Genomic DNA, 24,937 nt, shown 5'->3' with positions numbered 1-24,937 from the left:
CGTGTTTGCAACTTTACAAATCACATGATGGATCAGATAAATTACCATTTGTGCATCATTACAAAATAAAAAAAAACTGTTTCGATTGCAACCGAAATAGCTCAGACATTAACAAAGGGGTGAGTTTCCTCACATACCCCACGAGATCAAACCCACAAGACTCGCTTCTCAAACGCAGTTATGAAAACACCCACAGGGATACCCGAAACGGCTCAACCTCACGACTCACGCAGGTCTCAAGACTCCACACGAAATCCCTCAAGAATTACAGGTGCAGATTTGTGACTTGCCCAAGCCACACCATATTTATAAAAGGTGATCACGGTGCAAGGGGAGAAAAAAAAGCTTGTAAAAGATTTTAATAGTGGTTTACATTAAAAAAATTAATCAAATCAAAATTATGATGGCATTTTCACTCTTCATCGGCCATGTTGACTGTCACAACAGAAAGTTAAAAATACAAAGACATTTCTGACTTCTTTCAATACAAGCTGGAAGGCTAAACCCCAAGTCAGTTCAAGACACTCAAAATGTCAGTTTTTCCATGTCGTCTAACCAATACCGATCTTTAAACATCAAACCGCTTTAATAAAACGTTGATGCACAGTGCAGATATGCAGGATTAGTTATTTAATTAAGGGCATGTTTGAGCACAGACTATAAATGCTAATTTTGATAACAACGGAACCTACAGCTCCACAACGTCCTAAAAATGTCAAAATCCACATGCCATGTTGCCCTCAAACCACTCCCAAGAATATAATGAGACCCGTCTTCAGCAAACCTGTCAATTTGCTAAATTATTGTTCAAATGGGATAAAGCCTTATTCTCTCCCCGAGGCAGCACGTATGAAGACAGCCTTTAAATAATTATGGAGAGGCTGTTATTTCCCACTTGTACATGCTGTTCCTTGTGTGAAATTCCAGAATGAACCAAACAAAGTGTCCTCAGAGGAAATCCCTGCTCCTTCCTCCCCGCCATCAGCACAAATCCGTGTGATATTAGGAAAGGAGTCAGAGTCAGATGGTAACAACCGAGTCGGGCTTCCACAGGGCTGCTGTCCAGATCACACAGCGTCGACACGACACTGTATCTTTGTTGATGAAAAACACAACAACGCGGGTATTTGTTAAGACTTGTGATGACGGACAGAAACTCACAAGACACAAGAATGTGCAGCGTGTTCTGGGAAGAAACCAGAGTGAGAGTTTAAAGGCATGACGTTTCTCACGATTCCAACACAAGGAGAGGCGACGACTCGATCAAGAGCAAAGCGTGTCATTTGAACAGAATCTGCACTTGAAATTTCACCTTGAAACTCTCAGTCTGCTTTCCAGATTTATGTAGTTTGTGCGAAACGGCTGTAAAGTTAATGAAAAATTGTACTTTAGTGGCAGACATGTTGAGCAATAAACTAGGTGCATAAATCAGAGCTCATATTAAAAGGTCCTTACCAGTGCCAGATTATAAATAATCTCAATTGAGGGAAGAAGATAGCATAATAAACCAGCACAGTTTGTACAGTAAACATACAAAACTAAAAAAAAAAGATAACTGGAAAGGCATGTTATTCATTAAATTAAACACCTAAAATTTTTGAAAAATGGAAACTGAAAATATAGAAAAATAAAAAGGCCTACTGGGCGTGACTGTCATCGAGAGAGTTGCGGAATCTCTAATTTAGTGTTGAAGCTTTGATTGCCTTTCACTATAAAAGAGTGTTATTCACGTTGTTTAAAGCAAAGTCTTCTTTGTACTCGAATAGTGCGTACTACAAGACGAAAGCAGTCATGAGTAGATAAAGAAAACTTCAAGGTAAGGTTTTCCTTCCATCAGTAACCACAATTTAATGCAAATGTCCTCTTATGTGCTGAACAGTCGACTCTCTCTTCCAAGTCTTTTCCTCAGACTGCTGGGCAACGTGTCCTTTCTCACATGTGTATCGTTCAACGATAACAAAGTACCCATCAACACATTTATTTCAACCAGCAAAAAAGCTAAAATTTTTACCCAAGGAATTATATTTAATCCATTACCAATAACATCTTGATTTGATGGATGTTTGTCACAAAACTGAAAGAAAGAACGAAAGTATTTCCTGACGCTTTGATACATGATCCCCGAGATGCGTTTGTCTAGAAAAAGTGCTGGAAGGCAAGAAACTTGATGAAAAGGAAAAAAAACCCTATATATATATATACATACATACACTGTATATCACAGCTTTGGCTTTGGCCACCAGTTATGAAGTAATTTGGGTATTCAAATAAAATACATTGATGGCACTTTTCTTCGATGTTTGAAAGAGCGCTTGGACACGGTTCATGACAGATCAGTCTTTTGTGAAATGCACACTGACCATATCATTATGGCAATATCATTAAGAACCAGGTCTGCACAATACATCTCAAACTTATCAGCAGAAACAGGTTCGTGCACAATAAAGTCTGAAGCGCGTCCAGACAGAACTGCAGACGACAACCTTGAAATCCAAATATCAGACACAAAACGCCACTCCAACAGGAGGAGAGCTCTTAGAAACGGCTATCGTTTCACCTTGGGGACTTCAGGCCGACTGGCTAATTGCATAATCAATACAGAGCGGAGCTGAATCACAGGTGAGACTCGTGCGAGTGGCTTTTCTACACAGCAGCCGTGGGACGAGCGAGGGATGGATGGGGGAGGGAGTCGCTGCGAGGGAGGATAATTGTTTACTAGAGGCCTATGCAGCCGTCTCCTAGCAACAGATCTGACAAGCTCAGTATCAGGTGTGGCTAACCAGAGCAGCTTGCATTAGCCTTTGGCTCCGTGAGTGTGTGTGCATCCAGAATATAGCAGAGTGCAGGCTCCGGGAGAGAGGAGGAAGGAGGGTGGGTGGGGGGGCACATACATATATAGCACATGAACCAAAGTGCATAAATGAGCCACTTATGAAACCTACATCCTGTTTGTTTCCTTAGATTAGGAAGCACTATGTTCTATCTGCATATTTCCTGGTCCAAATTAATTTCCTCTCGTGTGAAGCTGCATTCTTCTTTTCTCACCTGCAAAAACTGAAAGGCTGGCATGGAAGACAACCAGAAACAAGAGACAATGAGTTTACTTAATATACATTTGTTATTAATATTTAAAAACTTAAATTCAGTCCCAAAAAGGCATATACATTTACAAATATAATTGAAACTACTACACAGTGGGCAGGTCTATCGCTGCTCATCCCAAAACTAGTGTTTAAAAACAAAGATACCAATGACACCCAACTGTGAAAATGTTTAATTATATGAGGTTATATCAATCTCCCAGTCTCCATCATTGGAGATAGTTGGGTAAAGTGCTGTGCCAAATCACAAATATCATGGTTTTTAGTGTTGGAATAAAATAGATTGTATTTGATAATTCTGTAATCAAACCAACTAATTATGGTTCAGCCAAACACAATAACTTCATTCAACCACATGAAGCAAGAACACCTAAACCACTGGCCTGGAATAAAGTTATGAAACAAAGTCCTCATCCTCCACAAACTATAATCGTGAGGATGTCTGCGATTGGCCAAGCAGTTCAACAGTCACCCTTTTAATTGTTGGCGCCAGATACATTAGTCAGTTAGTGCTAAATACATGAGCAAGGCACAGCCTAATGGCGGTCATGTGGCCGCCAGCTTTGAGTCAGAGCAACAGCTCAGTCAGTCATCAGTCCGACGTTAAACCAACATGTTGTAAATCAAAGAGAATCTCGCTAAACCAGCACGGTTTGTCAAAATGTTCAATCAGAAGATGAAAACAAGGTCGCATGTAGGCCGTGTTAGGAACATGATCAGTCTACTGGAACGTATTCAACTACTTAAATACAAGCAAAAAAGTGCACCAAACCATAGCAGCTGTGACGAGCAGACCAAAAAGTAGAAGCGGAAAAGCAGAACAAGTTCAGACTGCGAGGAAGAAGGATAATTGTGGGCTAAAAGAGAAAGACGAACAAATTAACAGAACTCTGCAAGTTATTGTTTGGAAAGTTTCAGCTTATCGTTGTGAATAGTTTCAGCTCTTATCCGACATGTTGGCACAAGAAAACATTGATTTTCATTCCAAGATTTCATTCCATATAACTAATGTGAAAGTGAAGGTTTCAGGAAATCAACATGCTGAGAGGTAATGCGAATCCACAAGAAAAATGCATAAAGTGCCTCATCAATAAACGGCGTTGAAAGTTCCATGTAGATTTTGTAGAGGGATTAAAGACTCAAACATGCTTATAATGCACACTACTAACTATAGAAATGTGCCAAATCTTGATTTCTCAGTATTTCTTCGTCTTCTTTTTTTAAACTAGTCTTAAAGGTTTTGTTCAGTCAACAGGAAGATCCCCGTTTGTTGCCAAATGCAACCTCCGCATCCCACATTATCATCCTCTTCTTGCTCCAACTGGCCAGATCTTTGCAAAAGAGCCAAGTTTGAAGTTCTTCCACACGCCTCCCTTTTTTTCCTTTTAATTCCTCACACAAGCAGCATCACGTACATTTGGCCTCTCCCCTTCAGGAATCATTGGCATTTCGATCCATTGTGCACACATTTTGTGTAATTAAGGCAACGCGTTAGTGAGATCTAAGCCGTCTCAATACTTCATCTGAGCTGTCGAACTTGCATGAAATGACAAGAGACGTGCAGAACAATGCTATAGGCATTAAAGTAACTGTACGTGCATGGGTGTGACTCAGCCATACTAGAAACTGGACAAGATGAAACCATTTAAATATTTTGAGGGGTTTGCTGCAGGAAAAACGATCTTCGGCAGGTCTGTGCAGATCAACGTCTTCTGAATGCGAATGAGAGCTGCGATACTTCTCACTGCCGAGATGATCAGCCACATGAGACAAACTGCGCGGCGGGGGAGAGCATGATCAGACCAAACAGAGCCGCCTGCCACACACACCGTGTTCCTTGACGAGTTACACACCAGAGGCAGTGTGTTTAAACAGCTCCTTCTCTTGTAAATACCCTTACCATGACTGTCAAAATAAATAAATAAATAAAACAAAAAAACAACAACAATTGCCCCAATTCAGCCTTCCAACAATTAGGTTACTTGAGGATGAGGATGGTGGCTGTAAGAGGAACTGCATGCATCCAGTTACCAGCAGAGTGAGAAAGAAGGGCCGATACAGTTACAGGCCGGCTTACATCAAACGGACATCCGAATGCTGTAGCTGGAGGGCGGGGACGGACACAGAAAGAGAGGCAGAGAAATTCCACCAGCAATTTCATTAGTGATCAAATGGAAGTAAGATCCGTCTCGCTCTCTTGCTAGCTCGCTCTCTCTCCCTCTCTCTCTCTCTCTCCTGAAGTGCACACACAGCATGGGCCAACAAAATGGAAACTCAATCAGGCCGGCCAGACGAGGCCTCGACTTGGTCAGCTGCCCGCTGAACCGGGCTAGTGATTGACGCCCATTCTTCAGAGCCCACCTCAGCCTACTCACCTAATGTCTCATCAATTACATTAAAACATGAGGGAAGCACACTCGCCCTCGTTTTGAAGAGAACAGATGCCACACTCATGTCAGTGGCTCAGACATTTCTTATTTATGCAAGAAATGGTATATTTGAAATGTCCATTTATGTAGGAACTATAAAAATATTGGAGTTTGTCAACTTAAAATTTAGTGCATGTGGGGCATCTTGGCAAATACATTGAACTTCAACAGCAAACACAGTGAGAACAAATCCGTAAACATTTTGCATTCAGAAAAATGTGTTTCATTAATCTTTTAAATGCCTTTGTGATTCTCCTGCTTCTGTAAAATAGAAACTGCTTCAGCAGTGGATTCCAACATGAGCAATGCTTTAATAAAATGCTGCAAGCCCATGAGAAAAGAAGCAGCAGCAGGGAATATTATACTGTAAATCCCGAAATGTGAGGAGAGTGTAGGCTGAGCTCAGGGGTGGCAGCAGCATCAGTCGTCTGTTTCTTTACTGGCAAAACAAACCAAGACACAATTGCTGGTAGATTTCCAAAGCATAGAGAAGCGGCGTGCAATCCGAGTAAAAAAAAAAAAATCAGCTAATATCGACTGCATCACACTGGCGTGGTGATAAGAGGAACGAAAGGAGAAGAAGCTCAGCTCCTTCACAGAAACGGCAGCCCTTCCCAGAAATGCAGATTTTCACCGTTTGGTCTCACTGTGCTGCCGAGAGATGAAAACGGCTCGTATGAAAACAGTTTCAGGGTCAGTTCAGAAAATCAAAAGAATAAATTGGTATTTTCACAACTTGGATTTTCAATGTCAATAGGAAAATCACAGTTTTCAATCTGAATGTTAAAAATGATGTTACTATAAAGAAGAAGAAATGTCACTGTGGGTGCTTTGGGAGCAGCTTTGCAATTGGATTGAGACATCTCTGCAGCCCGAGCAACTTGTACACACTTGCTCAGCGAAGACATGCATGTCAAAATGATGCTAAACTAAGAAGGGTACATGTTGAGAACATTACAGTATTTCACTCAACTGTCCATGCTTTCGTAGAGATCCAAGAGCTCTCGCATGGTTTCATTTTTTTTTAAATAATATTGCTGATGTCAGACTGGAGATGACAGCAGAGTCTCGCCCTCACTGCTTTACATTGGGGTCGCAAAACGGGCAGTTGGCCAGATGACACAGCCAATCGTACAGTGCATCTTTGTTTCGGCAGCGAGGAAAGCAAGCTCGCCACAACCAGTGACCCCGCAGGCTTGTTGTGACATCTGGCACTGGAATAGCGCGCCGTTATCAGCTGGGCCACTTGACAGAGGGACAACGTGCCAGAATGTCCCTCTTCACCTCTGCCTCGAGCCGTCTGTCAAACACTCAAATATCGGTATTGGTGCAAAAATCGCATCTTTACGACAAAGTTTAACATACAGAAGGCAACTGTTAATTTAAAGTGAACAAATCTGTTGCCACTTAAAAAAAAAAATACAAAATCAAGTGAAGCTTAAATCAAAGTTAAGTTTATAAACAGTATGGACCATCGCCAAATGTCTGAATAGCATTGAAAGCAAAAAAGAAATATATTTACAATTAGACTATTTAGTCATCATCTTAATTGTGTTGTATAAAGCACACCACAGCGTATCCAGTAGATACCTATCTGCGATCAATTTCTCCCAAACGGGGCTTTGAGATACAGTGAACGCCACACTTCGACAGTGTTGGTATGAATTAGCTCATCAATAGAACATTTGAGACATCCTGTCCATTTCCATGAGTTATAATCCAACGAGCTGCCACCAGGGGTCCTGCTTTGTCTAATTTAACAGTGAATATATAATCATATAGGATTTCAAATACAAAAAAAAAGATATGATACGACTTAGGATGTATTGACTGAAATAGATTTTTTTTCTGCCCATTTGCTGCTCATGTTTGATGTAGCTAAAAGCATGACGCACATATTATGGTTTAACCAATATTGAGTAGTTGTTTAGGGCCTAAAAACAAACAATGACAATAAACCCAAGATCCAAACGTCAAAATTTGTTGTCAGAACATTTCTCAAAAGCGCTCCGAAACCTAAAACAGCAGGCGCAAGGAGATGTTACCCAAGGCGAGCTCTCCATTACAAGTGCTTATGATTTCTGTTAAATTTGTTGCAACTTGGTTGCTCTACTCCTCCGCGTGCCGACCGTATCAGCACTCCCTCATCTGCAGTCAGATGAGCCTAATTGCCCTGGAGGGGCTCGCGGGGGCCTCCTGGCCCTGCGCAGCAGGAGAGGGGGGCAAAGAGAGAGGTGTCAAAACCAACCAGCAGTGCACAGAAAACCACCGCCCAGAGGCATCGTTCACTTCCACCCAACACGTATTGCAAACTCGGGGCATTATGGCACCTATTTCTCATTTCAGCGGTAAATAGCTGAGGCAACAATACAACACTTGGAGCCAGGCTGTACCTCACACCTGCGCACCTGTGAAAGCTAGTTGGTTTTTCCATCACTTCACATTAAATTCAAGACCCCATGGAGTCTTATGTTTTAGGGTCCTAGGTCACAGCTTCCATAAAGCAAATGTCTTTCAGACATCTCCACCCTGAATTAGTACTAGCCTTTTGCCTTCGGCACCTTCATGAGTCAAATAAGAAGGAAAAACCAAAAGCATTTCTAAGTGCGAGTAGTAGCAGTTTCCCCTCCAGGATCTCCATATCAAAGCATCAGTCTGATCAACCCATCATGGTTTTGGCAGGCGCAAACTAGTCCACTGGAACAAAGCCAATCCTCATATATCAGGGCAAGTCGAAAAGATGACCCAGATGACACTGCAAAACACTGTAGCTGTAACTGGATACTCCTGAAGCATGCAACCGTTTAGCCCCGATGTCGTTTCAATTCTCATACGGACAGGATGCCGCTGCCGAGCACCCCCATTTAACAAGGTCCGTCTTTTCTGCAGAGAGGCATGTGACCCAAAACCTCCCCTAAAACAAAAGGAATACAGGTTGATAGAGTACGAGTACGATTATAGACGTATAGCGAAAAACTGACTGAACTGCACGAATTTCAGGTCAGAAATATCTGGCACAGTTCAAGTTAGAATTGGGTCCAACTGGAGAAAGACCACTGTTGCATCAAAGTACAAATCACAAGGCTCAAAGGATATAAGATCCTGTACTGAATTAAGTCTTTGTGCATTTATAGTGAATCACGTCACAATTACAATACATTGCACATAAAATTATGTTGAACCCAAATCATGCATTTAATCTCTGAAATTATACTTCATTTAGATCAGGCTGTAACTGGATTACTTCATAGAACTGCAGTCTTAACAACAAAAAACAATGAAATAATAAGTTGCTCATAAGAAAGTAAGTCTGGATTGGCTTAGATTTTTTTTTTTCAGAATTTAACTTGGGTACTTTACATGGAAACACAAATGAAAAGTTGATGTTTTAGTTTGCATACAGTGAAATAAATCGGCTATTTGAAGGAGTTGGGATTTGTTTGTGCTCCAGGACAAGATTCCAGGATCTATGTCTGGTAACTGAGCTGCAGGTTACTGAAGAAATGAAACAATGTAGGCTGCAGCTTCACTCTTCACTCGGGGAATAAAAGAGCACGAGCTTCATTTTGAAAGCACAGGTTTGATCCAGTTAACGCTGCTGCATATGTGCGGAATGACAGAGTGACCGTATCATTCATACAGGCTTTTTAGGTGGCGCTGCTTGAGGTGCACATAGTCCAGAGAGTGACAGCTGAAGTGGTCAAACATCAGATCAACAAACAGTGTCCATGTCCGAACAGGAGGAAGAAACGGAACTCACCGGCCACGCAAACTGGAAGGGGATCAAAATCTTCCCAGCATCGTCGATTTTATTGGGGTTGTTTTTGGTGCCCCTAAATGAAAACGTATTTCCACCGAGAACTCGCGTAGATCCAGCTCCAAACGTGCACTGGCCGGTGGTGGTGACCGTCTGGTACTCCTTCAGGCACACTTTGAAGTAAGTGTCGCACTCGTCTCGAGTGCAGCGCTGGTCCGCGAAGCTCCGGGAGCCGTCGCAGCATTCCCCGTCGGCCGACTCGCCGTTTACATTCTCCACGGAGATCAGCTGCAGCTCGAAATAGCCGGTCGACTGGGCCACCTAGAGACAACACGTTCAGAAAGACCCCAAAATTACGCACGGTCGCGCGTAAACAGCCCGATTTACGCAGCTTTAATTTGGTGCGTAAACGTGGGCAAGTGGCCAAAACTGTCTTTTCCTCTTAATTACGATCTGTTTTAAAAGCCTTTACTGATTGGTACTGGGTGGGTGTCCCAAAATAATGTGTTGCACTATGAATGAAGCACGTGAACAGATCCCCTGTTTTGCATGTATGGTTTTCTTTTTCTTCCGTTTTCAAGACAATCGGGTTACTCTCAGCAAATTAACCGCTGAAGCAGTCAATTGATGCAGTGTAACTTCCAAGTTGTTTGGTTCGGGCCTGATTCTCCTAAAGACAAACGCATGGGGAGTCAGCATTTGACCAAAATGGAGAGTAGCTTGTATCAAACGCTTAGACTTGTCATGGTAACACAATCACATGCAGCACAAACTGACGGCTGCGTAATTGAATTATCGATTAATACGGAACACGACGAGCGCAAATACATCTGCCCACGCCCACCAACTTTTATCCAACGATGGTCATATTTAAACATTTCATTTCAATGATGTGGAGTAAAATACATCGTAAGATAAGAATAAAAAAAAAATAGGAGCCTTCTTACCTTGGGCCATAACGTCAATAGCAGACACACTATTGAGAAGCAATTCCTAATCCTGGTGCGATTCCACATGCCTCCGATTAATTAGAGTGACATAGGTGGGGGGAACGATAAGAAAAGACAATCAGCCGCGGACCCGGCGACTCGGTCCTCCCCTCCTGACATGCAAAGATAAAATATTTACATGCGTATTTTGTCCAGCGCGCACGTCCAAGGCTTCACCGACGCGTTACATGCGTGCGTGCGTGTGTATGAGCAGGCGGCCGTGATGGTCCATGTACAGGAGGATCCCTCCGTCAAATCTCTCCACACAGCAACTGAGATGTTTCGTAGCCACAGCCTGAGGAGAGGATGTCTGCTTTGATTGGCAGCTCCGCAAACCACTTACAAATTGGCCTGCGGGCAGTCTCTGAGCCAACCGGATTAAGGGGCGGACAATAGTATAGTAAACCCCACCAGCACCAGCACCACTACCACCCTCCTCCTCCGCCTCCGCCTCCGCCTCCGCCTCCTCCTCCTCCTCCTCCTCCTCCTCTTCCTCCGCCTCCTCCCAAAACTTGAATTATACTGGGTTTCTATTCAGCCTCATTTAGACAAACCGCATTACAGCGCGCAAACAAAGCAGGGGTCGGCTTTAATTAAACGCAGCCGCACAGATATTATAATGAGCACGGTCATTAGTTCATTTCACATTAGGACCTTATCTGCGCTCCATGCCTTTTAATTACGCTCTTAATTGGGCACAAATTTGGACGATTGTTTGAATTTTGGCCAAGGGGCAACCCTTCATTAAAGCTTAAAAACCTTTTTTTTTGTTTGCGTTTGTTTTGTTTCCCCCAAACCTTCAAGAAAGACGCCCGCCAGCGCATCTTCTGTCAGTCTGGATTAATCTGCGATTTATATTTGGTAGGAATAGAAATAAGATCAGATGACTTAAGTTTCTTTTTTAAAATACTTCACCTCTGCTGCTGCAATGATCGAATGCATCACATCCATGAGTGATTTCACATTGCAGATAAATGTAATGCAGGTTTATTGCATCCTCTTACCAAAATATTTGGCTTTTCCCGTCGGCTCCTGCAGTATTTATGGCTATATAAAGTAAAACTGCCTCTACAATGCTGCACTGTGCAGTATTGCAGCAGTTTAGAGCGCCCTCTACCGCCACGGCAATGCAATCCAGTTCAATGTAAAACATTAAACAAACAGTGCATGTTGCAGAATGTGATTAACTGGTCGATATCTTGTACGTTGGAAATGTAATATCCTATTTACTTGCTTTAATGAGATGTTTGTCATCAGCTTTATTCTCATTCACTGTTGTGAATGCACTGAGCACATAAATCTATACAAACACATTGTGTTTTTCAGTTGTTCCCCGCTTTACACATAACATGCAGGGTATGCATATCCTGCAAACTGGCAACCACAGCAATAAGTACATGTCCTTTCTTCCAGCTGACCCGCCTCAACTCTGGTTGTGCATACATATAGAAAAACACGCAAACAGAAGTAAATATTTGGACAAGCACCGGTGTTATAGCGTGGTGAGATTAGATGATTAACTGGTGCAGTAAAGTGTAGTGAAATTGGGTTTTTTCTTCTATACATTTGATGTTTTTTTTTTTTTTTAAGCCTGCACAACGTTGTAGTGGTTTGCCCTGTTGCCTCACGGTGAGAAAATCCCCAGTTCGAGTCCAGGTTCAGGGGCTTGTCTGTTTGGAATTGGGCTTGTCTTACTGTGCAAGCATGGCTCTTGTCCAGGTTGTCCAGGTCTTCTTCTCCTCCTCCTAAACATGTGTTTGCAGCTAACTGATGACTCTCCCCTCTAGGTGTGAATGAGCGTGTCTCTCTGTCCAGGATGCATCCTGCCTTGGCTCACTCGGCTGGGATCGGCTCCAGCACCCCGCGACCTCCCGTTGGATAAAGTGGTGTAGAAGATGGATGTTGGCCTGGTGCAGATTTCAACCCTGAGGCCTCACAGTAGGACATTTTCTCGCTGAACGTGCTGGAGCCATTTTGTGTAGAGATTGGTATGATCTACTTGTCTCGCAATTGTATATTTAAGAAAATCACCTACACACAGATTTGACACATTTTAGGCCTCAATTGACCGAACCTTGAATATTTAAGACTTTATTCATCACCTTGTGGAAATAATGTTGCTGCATTTAAACGTTCATACTCACAGTTAAGCTAAACTACACATTGGAGTAATAGGCTGCCAGGGTGCAGCAGTTTGGAGTTAAGGCCTTTGCTCCAGAGTCTATAGCAGTGGCCCGTCAGCAGGGTGATTCATACCAATGAACTTCTGGACAACAGCTTCCTGCTCCAACCTCCAGGCCAACACATGTCCTTGGATTATTTGAGGAAGACGAAGCATTTAGAGAAAATGCTGTAAAAACACACACAGCCTGAGTCTTCTTGATGTGGAGGAACCTCACGAATCACCACGGTATGATACTTGTCCATGATTTCACAGCAAATCCATGACCGCACACAGGATAACATGTAAGATGCTACCAGGAGCCACCGCACTCTTGTGTGTGTGATGGGGGGGAAACAAAAGATAGAGGAGCTGCCAATCAAAGTGTACATGACAGCGATCCCCCCCCCCCCCCCCCCCCCCCTCCGATCTTCCTTCCATGTCACCATCTCCCTCTCATCAGGCGACTGCCAGCCTGACAGATAGGCCTCGAAGGAGGCTGCCGATATCCTGCGCGGCTGCAGAGCCTTCGACTGGAACATTTCACACGCTGTCACAAGTGCCTGTGAGTGCCTTAAGTTGGATCACACTTGGTAGAGGGCCGCGGGTGGTGAACGGACAACGTGCTGCTGTGTGTGTGTGTGTGTGTGTGTGTGTGTGTGTGTGTGTGTGTGTGTGTGTGTGTGTGTGTGTGTGTGTGTGTGTGTGTGTGTGTGTGTGTGTGTGTGTGTATGTGTGTGTGTGTGTGTGTGTGTGTGCGTGTGCGCTTTGCGTCGCCCTCTAGAGCTACCGCAAATGTGTTTTTGTTGATTTTGAACCATCCTTACATCTGAGTCAAGTATGCAAATATTAATGTTCGAGGGTCACACGGTCGTGAAGTGGTTTGCGTTCTCACCTCACACCAATTCAAATCTGGTGTGAGGCCTTTCTGAGTGGAGTTTGTATGTAGGTACTTTGATTTTCTCCCACTGCCAAAATACATGTATTTAAGATTAGTTGGTGGGTTTAAATTGCCTGTAGGTGTAAATCCGAGTGTGTATTGTTGTCTATATTCTTGTTCATCCACGAAAAGCTCTCAATAAGTCACTAGTGCATCACAGAGTGAACAAAAGAGAGATATTTATGCATACGCCCACATCTACAGAGGATTTACTGTCTCAAACAATTTGAAAAGCCATGTACACACAAAGGGAACATGCAAGATGCATATAAAAACCGCCTGACCCAGAATAAAACCATTTCTTCTGATTGTGAGGTGGGAGTGCTCACCATTAGGCCCTCAATAATTTTATTGTTAAACTAATGGTGGTACTCAGCTGGAGAAGGGGCTTTATTGCACCCGATGAACATCAGCATGTTTGTTTTGCTTTTGTTATGATAGAAATATTATAGATCCTATTTTCGATCTCATATCTGTATTTAGCTTTCACATATTCTGAACTATTTGTGTGTTGATGTGGAAACACATACATGAACGCCTTTATTGAATCACTAATATGAGCTTCTCCATTGAATACTTGATTTATTAAATTTAAACCTGACCCAGAAGAACCTCGTAAACTTTGCCATTCAGCTAAAAATGCTCTAGAGTCTATCAGAAATCTCGACCAATAAACGAAAATACGCCAAATCATTTGCGCAGTCCTGGTCTTTTATGAATCCCAGTTTTTATCACATCCGTCACAGATAATATCCATACGGCCATAAAAGACTGATATTAGCATGAAAATGAAGTAGGTCCTGAATCCTATCACCTACCCCAGGGCCTCGGGCGGTGTGTGCCTACCTTGTCTTCCTGTTTGCATACACCACATGCCTGTGTGTGAGGCGCAGAGAGAGGAGTGTGTGTGTGCAGGAGGAGAAAGGATTATGAGTGGGAGCACTGTGGGGGGTTTGCCAGCCTCCAGGGGGGAGGTGAAGTGGATTTCTTCTCTCATCCATTTTTCATGGCTTTTCTCCTTTCAGATCTCTAGTCTCTGTACATACGGCTGACGGGTCGATTCTCTTTTATCTTTAAGCATCTTTTGGGGACTCTCTGCGTGCGTCTGGTGGCGCTCGGTGGGGTTTGGTGGAGACGGCACGGGTCAAGGGCGAGACACGCTGTTTTTCATCAAGCCCTAATGACTGCCTCAGCACACGAGCTCCTCACATTATGCTCATTTTGCTGACGTCTTCAGTTTTCCTTTTTAAAATTCAGGGGTTAGCAGATTGACTCTCTTTCCCTGACGGCTACAAGATACTCAATTTCGCATATTACACCCATGTTTTCTGCAATAAAAATGTCTTCATCTCGGAGGAGGAGGTCCATCCACATGGACCATGTATAAACAGTGCTATTTAATGGTCATTTATTTCCCTTGTGAGTTCATTCCAAAAAAAAAAAATGTTTTTTAAAAGGTTCTTTAAATAATTAATAACCTCTGTTTGTGACCTCTCGGGTTCAGCACAATTGACTGAACTGGTTTCTTGGCCACCCTCCCGCTCCCTTGAGCAACACTGGCCTTTAAATGGCCCTTGTGGTTATATTAATACAATATATTTAAATTTTACAACTGAACAGACAACACCGTGATGATCTCTGTGCTACACTTTTACTGGAACATAAATTGGAACATAAAAGCAGACAGACTGCCGTTTTTCCTCCTTTACACATACCATATTTGATGATGATTCCTTGTATCTGTGTGATTCAAATTCAAAAATGAGCCATAGCTGCAGTTAAAGCTGTGTATTTTCTCTTCACCCACAGTTTAATCTTTGGATATAAGAATGGAGAAACCACAACTGTGTTGTATTGAAGCAAGCAGAGGAATGTAGTTTTTCCAGCACAATGATTGTTAAGAAGCATAACACAACAAGGCGGTTATGCAAACACTGGTGAGCACAGCCTTAAAAAAGAAAAAAAATAAACTACCCGGCTGGCTGCAGTGTTGTAAGGTGGAGACAATATGGTGGTAACAATGCAGTGCTGGAGCAAATAGATGTGCCAGCACAAAGGTGAACTGAAAGTCCAAAAAGAGCCATGTCAAAACAGAAATACACTACTGAATGATTAATTAGTCTGATAATCCACCTATTAACTGTTTGAAACAGCAAAAACCCATGATGGCATTTAGTATTTAGTATGTTAAACATTCTGTTTTGAACATGGTTTATTATAAACAAACAAGTTCGGTAACAGGAAGAGAACGATAAATGCAAATGTAGATGTCGCTCTGCATCTCGAGTTCTTCATGTTCAATGCAGAATGAAACTGTGTTAAACTGAGTGAAAAACATTTTGAGGAATCAATGTTTTGTCTAATTTGATCTTGATGAATACTATAACTCACTTGAGAGTTACCGTACTCAGAAACCCAAAAACACTTCCACTTACCATACCTGAGAATTAGTGTTTCCAATGTGTGACACCCAATGAAAAGTAGTGGACTTTAAATATATATCCACCCAAAGAAACAAACAAAAAAAAAATCCTAAACATAATGATTTTGACTTTCTTTTTAATAACTTTTAATAAGTGTGTTTGCAGGCCACATTGTTCATGCATTGCAGTGAGCAGAAAGTCAGCATTTTCAACCCTGGTCCTCAAGCCGTGCCATGGACTCCAGCTTAAATCCAGATGACCTGATTCAATTGCTTTGAGATGTCTAATATCTGCAAGAAAGACAATATGCATCGCCATATCTGGCATCAAGATGTACGCATCAGATCCTGTAAGTGCTGTAAATTACGAGAAGGGGGCCTCTATAGATCAGACTTGTTTGTCCAGCACATGCAGCTGCCTTATGTATTATATATTAGGCAGCATGTGAACTAATAAAAATAAACTGCACCATGATAAAGAGATGAATCAGTGTCATTCACTTGGTCATAATGTTATGGCTGAACTGTGTCCTAGTACTTTTTTTTCCTTCTTTCCTTTCATTTCTCATGGCTGACTGAGCTATCAAGTGTGTGGAAAGAGCATTTCCGCTGCGATGAAGGCAGACACGTATTCACGGCTGACACAGAGGTGCAGCTCTCCTCTGCCCTCATGTTCCGCTCGGCTGATAGTGCTGTATGCGTTTGTGTTTTCTCAAGCGCAGAGTTCAGATTTCATACGGTACATGCTGGTCCGTGTGGCACACCACCGCTCAGACACAAGGAAAAGTGACAGACGTTCGCAAATTGACTCGAAAATGCACTGCTGACCTTCAGTGACATTGGAGCGAACTGGGAAGACACACACACACACACACACACACAAACACACATGCGCGGTTTTAAGAATGGGCACAACTGAAAAGAAACTATTACAATGTTAACCAGTCAAACAAGTTAATGGCATTTCATAATGTTCTTCTTGCCTTTCCTGCTCTGCTCACGCTTGGCAGTCTCCTCGTTTAACCTTTCCGGCATTTAAAATGAATAGCTCAGAACTCTCCTCTATTCACTGTGTTATCAGGGACATCGTGGCAAACTCTATTTTGTTTATGCTCTGCAAACATCGTCAACACTAAGGAAGAGCTTCAACAGGAAATGCTGCAGGGTTGTGCTTAATCCCCCCTAAACCTAAATTATTGTCATTTTTGCTTCCTCTCCGCTGCTATCACCAATTTAGAGGAGATAAGATATGTTGTTCAGATTACCCAGAAGCTGCTGCTTTGACAGTAAATCACTGATGAAAAGATATGATTAATGAGAATATGTTGTGAGTTGTTAAGATTCTTGTTGATCAGTGTAAATGGAGCAGATAACATTTTCCCATTTGACTCTTTCCACATGTTGGGATACCAGAAGAGGAGACCAGCGCTAAACCCTCCCATCCATCTCAGCATGCGCAGCACAGAAACTCGTAAATCCACCTCACTGATAAGGCCAGCAGATGCTGCAGAAAGGCTGCGAAGAGGGAGCAGCTGAACCTCTTAAGTCTGCTTGATATGGCACTTTAAACCAGAAACAGGTTGAAAGTATTCACCTGGTTCCTGTCTGAGTGTTTATCAGTTTCTCCTCTGCTCTTCAAAGCCACACGGTAATCCAGGGCTGAGATCTTCCTGTTTGAAAGCTGAGGGCAGATAAGTAGCACCACCTATCATATTTTGTTCAAAAACTGCAAGACAGTATGTTGTGAATTACCTGATCTAATTAGAAGATTCAGCAGCAGTGTGGCGCATCGCTCCAAAATTTCGCTGACTCATCAAATCAAAACGGCTGCTGGTGCAGATCATGCAGAGAATCGGTTTATGTCTTTCATCCATGGTGGTGATGACTTCTAACTATCAGAAGGAAGACAAGTAGAGTGACAGTGTAGTGTTATTCAGAATCAACAAAGATGGAAGAGAGAGTTTGGGATGAGCGGATTGATCAAAACATTACTTTGAGAGAAGAGGCAGTTTTGTATTAACAAACCACACACGCACACATACAGCTTCACACTTTAACAAGACCAAGAATAGAATAGAATAGAACAGTGGAGATGTCTCTTGTAATCTTGTGAGATCAAAAGACTTCACTCACTTTAATGTATGTATTCATTTGTGTCTTTCATGTCCTAAATGTAAATTTTCATACATTTAAGACAATAATGTCCTAAATGTACGAAAATGGATTATGTATCCATTCTTTTTACACATTCTTCAAGTTGACTTCACAATATAACAATACCTCGATGTCATGGTTTGTCATTTTGCATCTCTTTAATCATTTCACTGTGATACATATATATTCTGTGATTATACATGTATGAGGAAAATAGACATGGTAGGAAAATGTGAATTTCTTCACTGGTATGATAATAAGATTGAAAAAGCAGGAGGAGGGAGGAGCAGATAGATGGATCATATTCAGGTAAGATGAAATTCAACATTAGTTTTTACGGGACAAGCCTCCACCGACACCAGGAACATGTATGTTTTTAAGACAATTAGTTTTGAGGACCTAGACTTTTCCAAACAGCAACGCTGGAAAACCATAAGAAACATGTTTTTGCAGTCACCATACACTGTGACTCTTATCTGATAAAACATGTGGACGTGATGTTGAAGGTTTTCACTCCAAATGATGGCCTATACGTCTCCTGTCTGTTCAGTGAAAGAGTACTGGGGAAGTCTCATAGTTTTAACAACTTAAAGTCCAGTTTTGCTTGTTATTCCATGATAATGATGGTTTCCTTGGACTGCTTACTTGTTTACTGTTCACTTTACCACACACATCAGTATGGAGTTGTACATCCTTCAGTTACAACCTACCAAACAGTCCCTGAAGAAGAAGAAAATGAGAAACGTACAATATATGAAACTGTGTGTCTGCAGAAACAGAGTAGATCTATTACACTGAGTTTGACGTTTTAAAGCACGCGTGCTTCCCATAATGTGTATGATCTCATTTGCATACAGATGGAGAGTGTGTCGGAGTCCGCTGGACTCATTCTGGCTTTGTGCACCTCAGTGTGTCCTCCGACTGCAGCGCTCGTTACTGGATCTCGACTTTCCCTAAAAGGGCAGGTTTTTTAGATCCCACCTGTGAATGGGCTGCATTGAAAAAGAGAGGGGAGGTAATCCATCTGCTGTGGAATCACACACACACACACACACACACACACACACACACACACACACACACACACACACACACACACACACACACACACACACACACACACACACACACACACACACACACACACACACACACACACACACACACACACACACACACACACACACATCCAGATGGTCTCTGGAGAACAGAGACATCCCATGTGTCCAGTTACAACATGAAAGCAACAGGGATGCTATTTAAGGACTGATCCGTCCATTCCCGCAACCCTACCACCCTCCTGAAGGCTCTCCCCTGCAAGAACACGCTTCATTAGCGGGGTAAAAGAGTAAATGAGCTTCTCAGTCTATTTGTAGAAATTCACGTTGAGGTGATCCAGTTTTTAGGGTCGGTTATTACATTTTAATCCGTGGAATCAGTCCAGGCAACGGGAACATTGAATTTTAGAGTCATTATTTTCATGCTGGATCAAACTACTGTGGTTGAAAGGTTTTAAAACTAGCGTGTGCAGGGTTTTTTTTTGTTTGTATGTTTTTTTTTAGTTTAGATTACCACCTGCCCAGCAACAGACAGCAGGCAGACAAAGTTAGTGACTTGCTGGGAATGAAGTGGAGCATTTGAAGAGCCAGTTATTTCCCACAGGAGTTGGTGGAGATGGAAATAGAGCTGTAGCGTGAGAGAATATTGACCTTCCCATTCATCAGGTGGACAGCAACATGACTCCAAATAAATACTATAGTTGCTCCATGTGTGGGAAGTCTGGATAGGTCTGCTATTACGTTTATTTCAATGCCTCAGCAACACTGGAAATCTTACCATTTATTATCAAATTCAATACACTGCATCTCATTACCTGCATGTCACAGCATTAAATGTTTCCAAAAGAAAAGTGGAGAAAACAATGGAATAATTCCAACCGAGAGACCACAGACATCGCCAGAGGGAAGCAGAACTTATTTTGGACTCGGAAACCTTTGCATTCTGTGCCGTCTTTTTGGAAGATTGTTAGTAAGAAGGGACTAAATCTAAAGCCGAATACCTTTTAAAAATGGTCCTTGGGGACCTGAACCAGCCAAACTTTAAGCCTCACCAAATAAGAAAGCCAGGTTCTAAAAGTGGAGGCCGCTTTAGCCAAACTGAAACTGAGAGCAAGTACCACAACAACTGCCCTGCCTACGTTTGAACAGTGAACAATAAAGAAAGTAGAGACTTATTTTGTCCCAGAGGAAAATGATCTGTGCTGTTGCTAACATTTACTACCACTTGAAGCACCAAAGCTTTTCCAAAATGCCCTCATTGGTGCTGAAGGAAGCAAAATGTCTCCAACGCAAGTTACACAGCAGCAACAAATCACTAACAAATGGGTGTAATTATAAATATAAACCAAAACTGTGCAGGAAAGAAGCATATTTTGATGTAAAAAAAATTGGAGGGTGTGTCTTTTGGGAAACAATTTATTTACTTTAATTGTTTTGTTTGCTTTGTTTGTGGTTATTTAAGCTTGTGAGCTTGTCATTGGTTGACAACAACAAAAAAGTCACAGGATGCAAACAGATGGGCTGGAGACGGGATGGGATTTAATAAGCTTATGTTTCTTCCTAGTCCTCTTCGAGCATGTTAGGTTTTCACTGTAGTTACTGTTTTGCTTGTTTGTGTTTCAAACAGTTTTATGTTCGAAATAAAATAAAATAACACATCTTTTCATGCATTTATGTACAAGACTATACAAACACCTTTACAATTATTACTTCAGTCGAAATAGGAACACCAAATATGGTCACACTTCCAATAGAGGGTTAAAAAATCAACAGCAGTTTAACCAAAAAAGAGAGTATAAATTGAAAGTGAGCCGTTGAAAGCAGTAGAGTTGTCATTTATGTCCTTGTAACAACAACTCTACATGAAAGATAACGTTCTTCCTGTTTCCCTACACACCTCTGCTGAATCCCCTCTGATAAAATCACTCAAGCTTTTATTTTGCCTCTGGCTGAAAGAGAGAAGCCCAGCTTTTTCACTTCTATCAGGAAGCCCATCAAGATCAGGTTTGGAGAATTTACACTTGCTATTGGCTTATCTGCACCGGGGGATTCTTTGCATGAATGTGTCGTCCCGTTTCCTGATCCTTATCTCGGTTTCATCTTATCGCCATTGAGGAACAGTGATACCCATCAGCACAGGCTGCATAATGGTCGCTGACAGATTCGTGTAAGCCGCAGAGAAGTGCGGGAGACAAGCAGACAAACGTTAGTGTCACGCTGTGTGTAACAACACATAATTGTGACATTTTAGCCTTGAGACACGTAAATATATAAAATAATGGTTTACGTCGGGGCTGCTTTGTGACACTTTTTCTCAGTCTTTGTCTGGAAATCTGATTTTTTTTCCCCCTAAATTTTGAGTTCAGTCAATATATCAAAAAAAAATGTTTTCATTTACACTGTGAAACATCTATTTTATGAGATTGCAAGGTGCTAAACCCCACCAATAATGTAACACTGGCCTATAAGGTGAAAAATGTGACCATTTTACATGTAATGAAGCCAATAATAACATGACTGTGTATTGCATGCATCATCTTCAGTCATTTTCATTTGATTGAGAATTTCCCAGTGACACCATGAGGGCCAGTCAAGCAGAGCTAAAGCGCCACGTATGATGACCCCCGGGCCTTCTGACGTCCAGGTCTGGCTTACAATGAGCATCTTACTCAAGCGTGACGTGAAGAGGGATCATGAGATCGACGGCTGATTTTCACACAGTGATGCAGTCACTGTACCAGACTGTTGTGGTGAAAAAGGAAGTTAATTTGTAACGCTGAGCTCCGTCTACATCGCCACTTTCCTCCCACTACAGCAGGGGTCTGGAACCTTTATGACCAAAAGAGACGTTTTTGTCACTTTCCACCAAACAAATTTTAACTGGAGCAGCAAAATACATTTAACCTTTAAAATGAGGCAAACACGCCTCTTAAGAGTTTCATACAGAGTTTTGATATATGAACATAATGTTCATATAATGTTATGTTGCATTTATGAAATTTCAATTATTTTCAGCATTTTTTTGTATGTGATTTTAGTTCCAACCTTCTTTTTCTGCATTTTGTTAGACAAGTTTGATATTTTAAGTATTTTAACCATTTTCTATGTGGTTTTATAATATTGTTTTCCCATTTTTCTTAAATTCTCATTTTAGGGTTTTGATTAAAGGCTGTTGAAAATCCTGATGTAAAAGGAGACATACAAAAAAAAACTAGTCAAATTTAACACTGTGTTTGTAAAGTTTAATAATTAATTTTGTGAATGAATATTGTTTCACTGCCAAGTGATCCTTTGAAAATGATAACTAATTGGTCGGCATTTTAAATTCACATTGTTTTAGTGGAGGTTTTAAAAAAAGAGAGACCTAAATCTAATAAAGACCACAACACAAAAAGAGACATTTTGGGCATCAAGCCCATTTTATTTCAACTTAATGCAGTTTAATCCAACACATTTAGTGCACATGCAAAGTATCATATTTAAATATATACTGTATGTTTGTACCAAGTGTCATGTTTTGAAAGTTAAATATTTCAACATGTAGGTAATAAATTAATTTACCGAAACATTACTAAAAACACTGCCCACAATGTATACACTTTTAAGTAAGCTGAAAATACATGGTAAATTTGTCATTTTGCGATGTTCATATTTGTACTTTTTATTCAGAAAATAAAAATTTTTAAAAACACAATTTCAGCATGAGACACAAGAAAGAAAAAGAAACTCACAAGTCAACATTTTTTTTTTTTTAAATTCTTCACCATTAAATGCAAAATAATCCCTCCACTTAAAGGTATTATGTGTAGGATTTTCACTGAACGTTACACAAGCTAATAGAATAACAGAAGTGCTACAACATAGAGTCACTATGAGCTGCCTGAAAGCAGCCATTACTCCTTCATGTTGCTTCTCAATGTTCAGCTTCCAGTCGCTGATCGAGAAGCAAAAGTGACCGATATCAAAATCAAAAGTGCTTTCTCAATCACTAGATTTTTTTTTTCTTTTCAAAGGAATATAGTTTGGGTCAATAGTGGTGATGTCTGAACTGTCCAGATAGAATTTAAACAGATTTCACACCCTCTGAAATTAGATAATACTACACATAGCACCTTTAAAAAATCATTTTCACCTTGAAATGATGCTCAGATAATAGAAAATACAGTAAGAAATTGTCGAACAGTGCACAAACCATGAACAAAAAAACAAAAAATAAACAAAAATCAATCACGGTTGAAGAAGCTATTTCAGCGTAGCCATGGGGGAACAGCTAGAAAAATTCTGGTGGTGATGATTGAACCGCTGAGTAAGGAGCTGCTGCGAATCTGATATGTCGACGCCTCACAAGCAAGCAAACGGACACAAGACATCGCTCTCGTGTGCCTGAGTGATGGAGGTAGAAATGCTTGGCTAAATGGTTAGAATCCAGCATAGGCAAGAATGAATTGATCAACTATTTGCTTACCTCAAATATTAAGCTTCATTGTATGTGTGTGTGTGCGTGTGTGTGTGTGTGTGTGTGTGTGTGTGTGTGTGTGTGTGTGTGTGTGTGTGTGTGTGTGTGTGTGTGTGTGTGTGTGTGTGTTTTTTAACAGAAGTATCATTATGGCTTACACGAGGCACAGTCTGCAACTTCACTCTGGCCTGTCAAAAGTGCATTAGATCTTTGATTCCCAGGGCGGCTTGGAGGCCATGAGCAGAGCAGCAGCTGCCAATGTCCCCGTGAGACGTTCAGGTACAGTTTGGAAAGTCGGTCACGTACAATTTGAGGCTGGTCAAAACAAAACGAACAAAAGTTTTGGATGACTTGAGACTTAATGAACACTTTAGATTGCAGCGACACCAGTATTTAATGATATTTAATAAACAACTGGACTGTATCATCAATATTCTCACTCACAGTTCATAGCAGGTGATTTATAAGTTGATTGTATTTTCAAGGTCACACTAAGAGAAGCGAAGAATAGCAGATGAAACTGGAGAGGGAGCCAAAGTTATCAATCATTTTATGCAATAAATATTTAACAGTTACTGCTCAATGGAAAAGATTTGCTGTCTGTAATATGTAAATTGTTTCATTGTGAAGGTGTTTTGTGAAGAGGTGCCTTCACACAAGAAAAGCCTATAAATAGGAGAAGGACGAGAGCGTGTGCGCGACCTTTAACCTTGTGGTTACTGGCTCCTTCCCTACATCATTTCTCTACTGTTATTATCACATATACACTAATGTGCTGTTTACAGGCAGAAAATGTGATTACATTCCTCAAGTACTCAATGAATATGGTTCATTTTGACACCTGTGGCTGACGACGTGAAAAGAAGCCAGAACCCTTGGTTTTCTCAAGCATTGACCAGTTGTTTATTATTTTCATAACGGTGTTTGTGGCATCACGTGGTGACGTTTCATAACAAACACGCGGTGAGAAGTAATCTAAAGAGCTGTTTACGTCAACTCAGATACGAATGAAATTGAAATTTTAAATGTGGGCCCATGTCATCGCATCATTTTTTTTCCCTTAACATGGGGAACACTTTATTGGATGACCTTTTAGTACTTACATTTTTTTTCCATGTAACCACAAATTTTGTAAACAGTAAACTTAAACTGGCAAAATAGTAAACAGTCTCTTAAGATCTCCAAGAGCAACACTCATCATAAGCATGAATTCTCCGATAATAAAACATGTTTGCCTTCCATTTAAACCTTTGATTTGACAAGAAAAAAGACACTTCAGACTAATTTGGAATAATAATGTGCAGCTGATGCATGACGATCAGCTAAAATAAATACATAAAAAGTAAGTTCAGAACAAAGTGCACTGTGAGTTTTATTTAACTGCTGTTTTAGCGAAACTGGCCGAACCTGCTGAACTTGCAGCTAAACTGAATTCTGTGCGACTGCCGAGTTTCAGCCACAACAGCTTTA

The 24,937-nt window shown here is 41.3% G+C and overlaps 1 protein-coding gene across 2 annotated transcripts in view; it reads right to left on the bottom strand.

Moving 5' to 3' along the window:
* Nucleotides 1-10,528, bottom strand: part of jag2b (jagged canonical Notch ligand 2b) — a 48,419-nt gene extending 37,891 nt beyond the window's left edge. For both annotated transcript variants that reach the window (XM_080514164.1, XM_080514165.1), the window contains exons 1-2: nucleotides 10,235-10,528; nucleotides 9,291-9,608 (exon numbers count right to left, since the gene is read on the bottom strand). In XM_080514164.1, coding sequence (XP_080370290.1) covers nucleotides 9,291-9,608; nucleotides 10,235-10,303 — 387 coding nt within the window. In that variant the 5' untranslated portion in view covers nucleotides 10,304-10,528. The remainder of the gene's footprint in view (nucleotides 1-9,290; nucleotides 9,609-10,234) is intronic.
* Between the last annotated feature and the right edge of the window lie 14,409 nt (nucleotides 10,529-24,937).

The sequence above is a fragment of the Blennius ocellaris genome, assembly GCF_963422515.1.
Source record: "Blennius ocellaris genome assembly, chromosome: 18".
In the NCBI taxonomy this organism is placed as follows: Eukaryota; Metazoa; Chordata; class Actinopteri; order Blenniiformes; family Blenniidae; genus Blennius; species Blennius ocellaris.
Note: the sequence above shows the minus strand (reverse complement) of the source record. Positions and strands in the feature narration are given on the sequence as shown.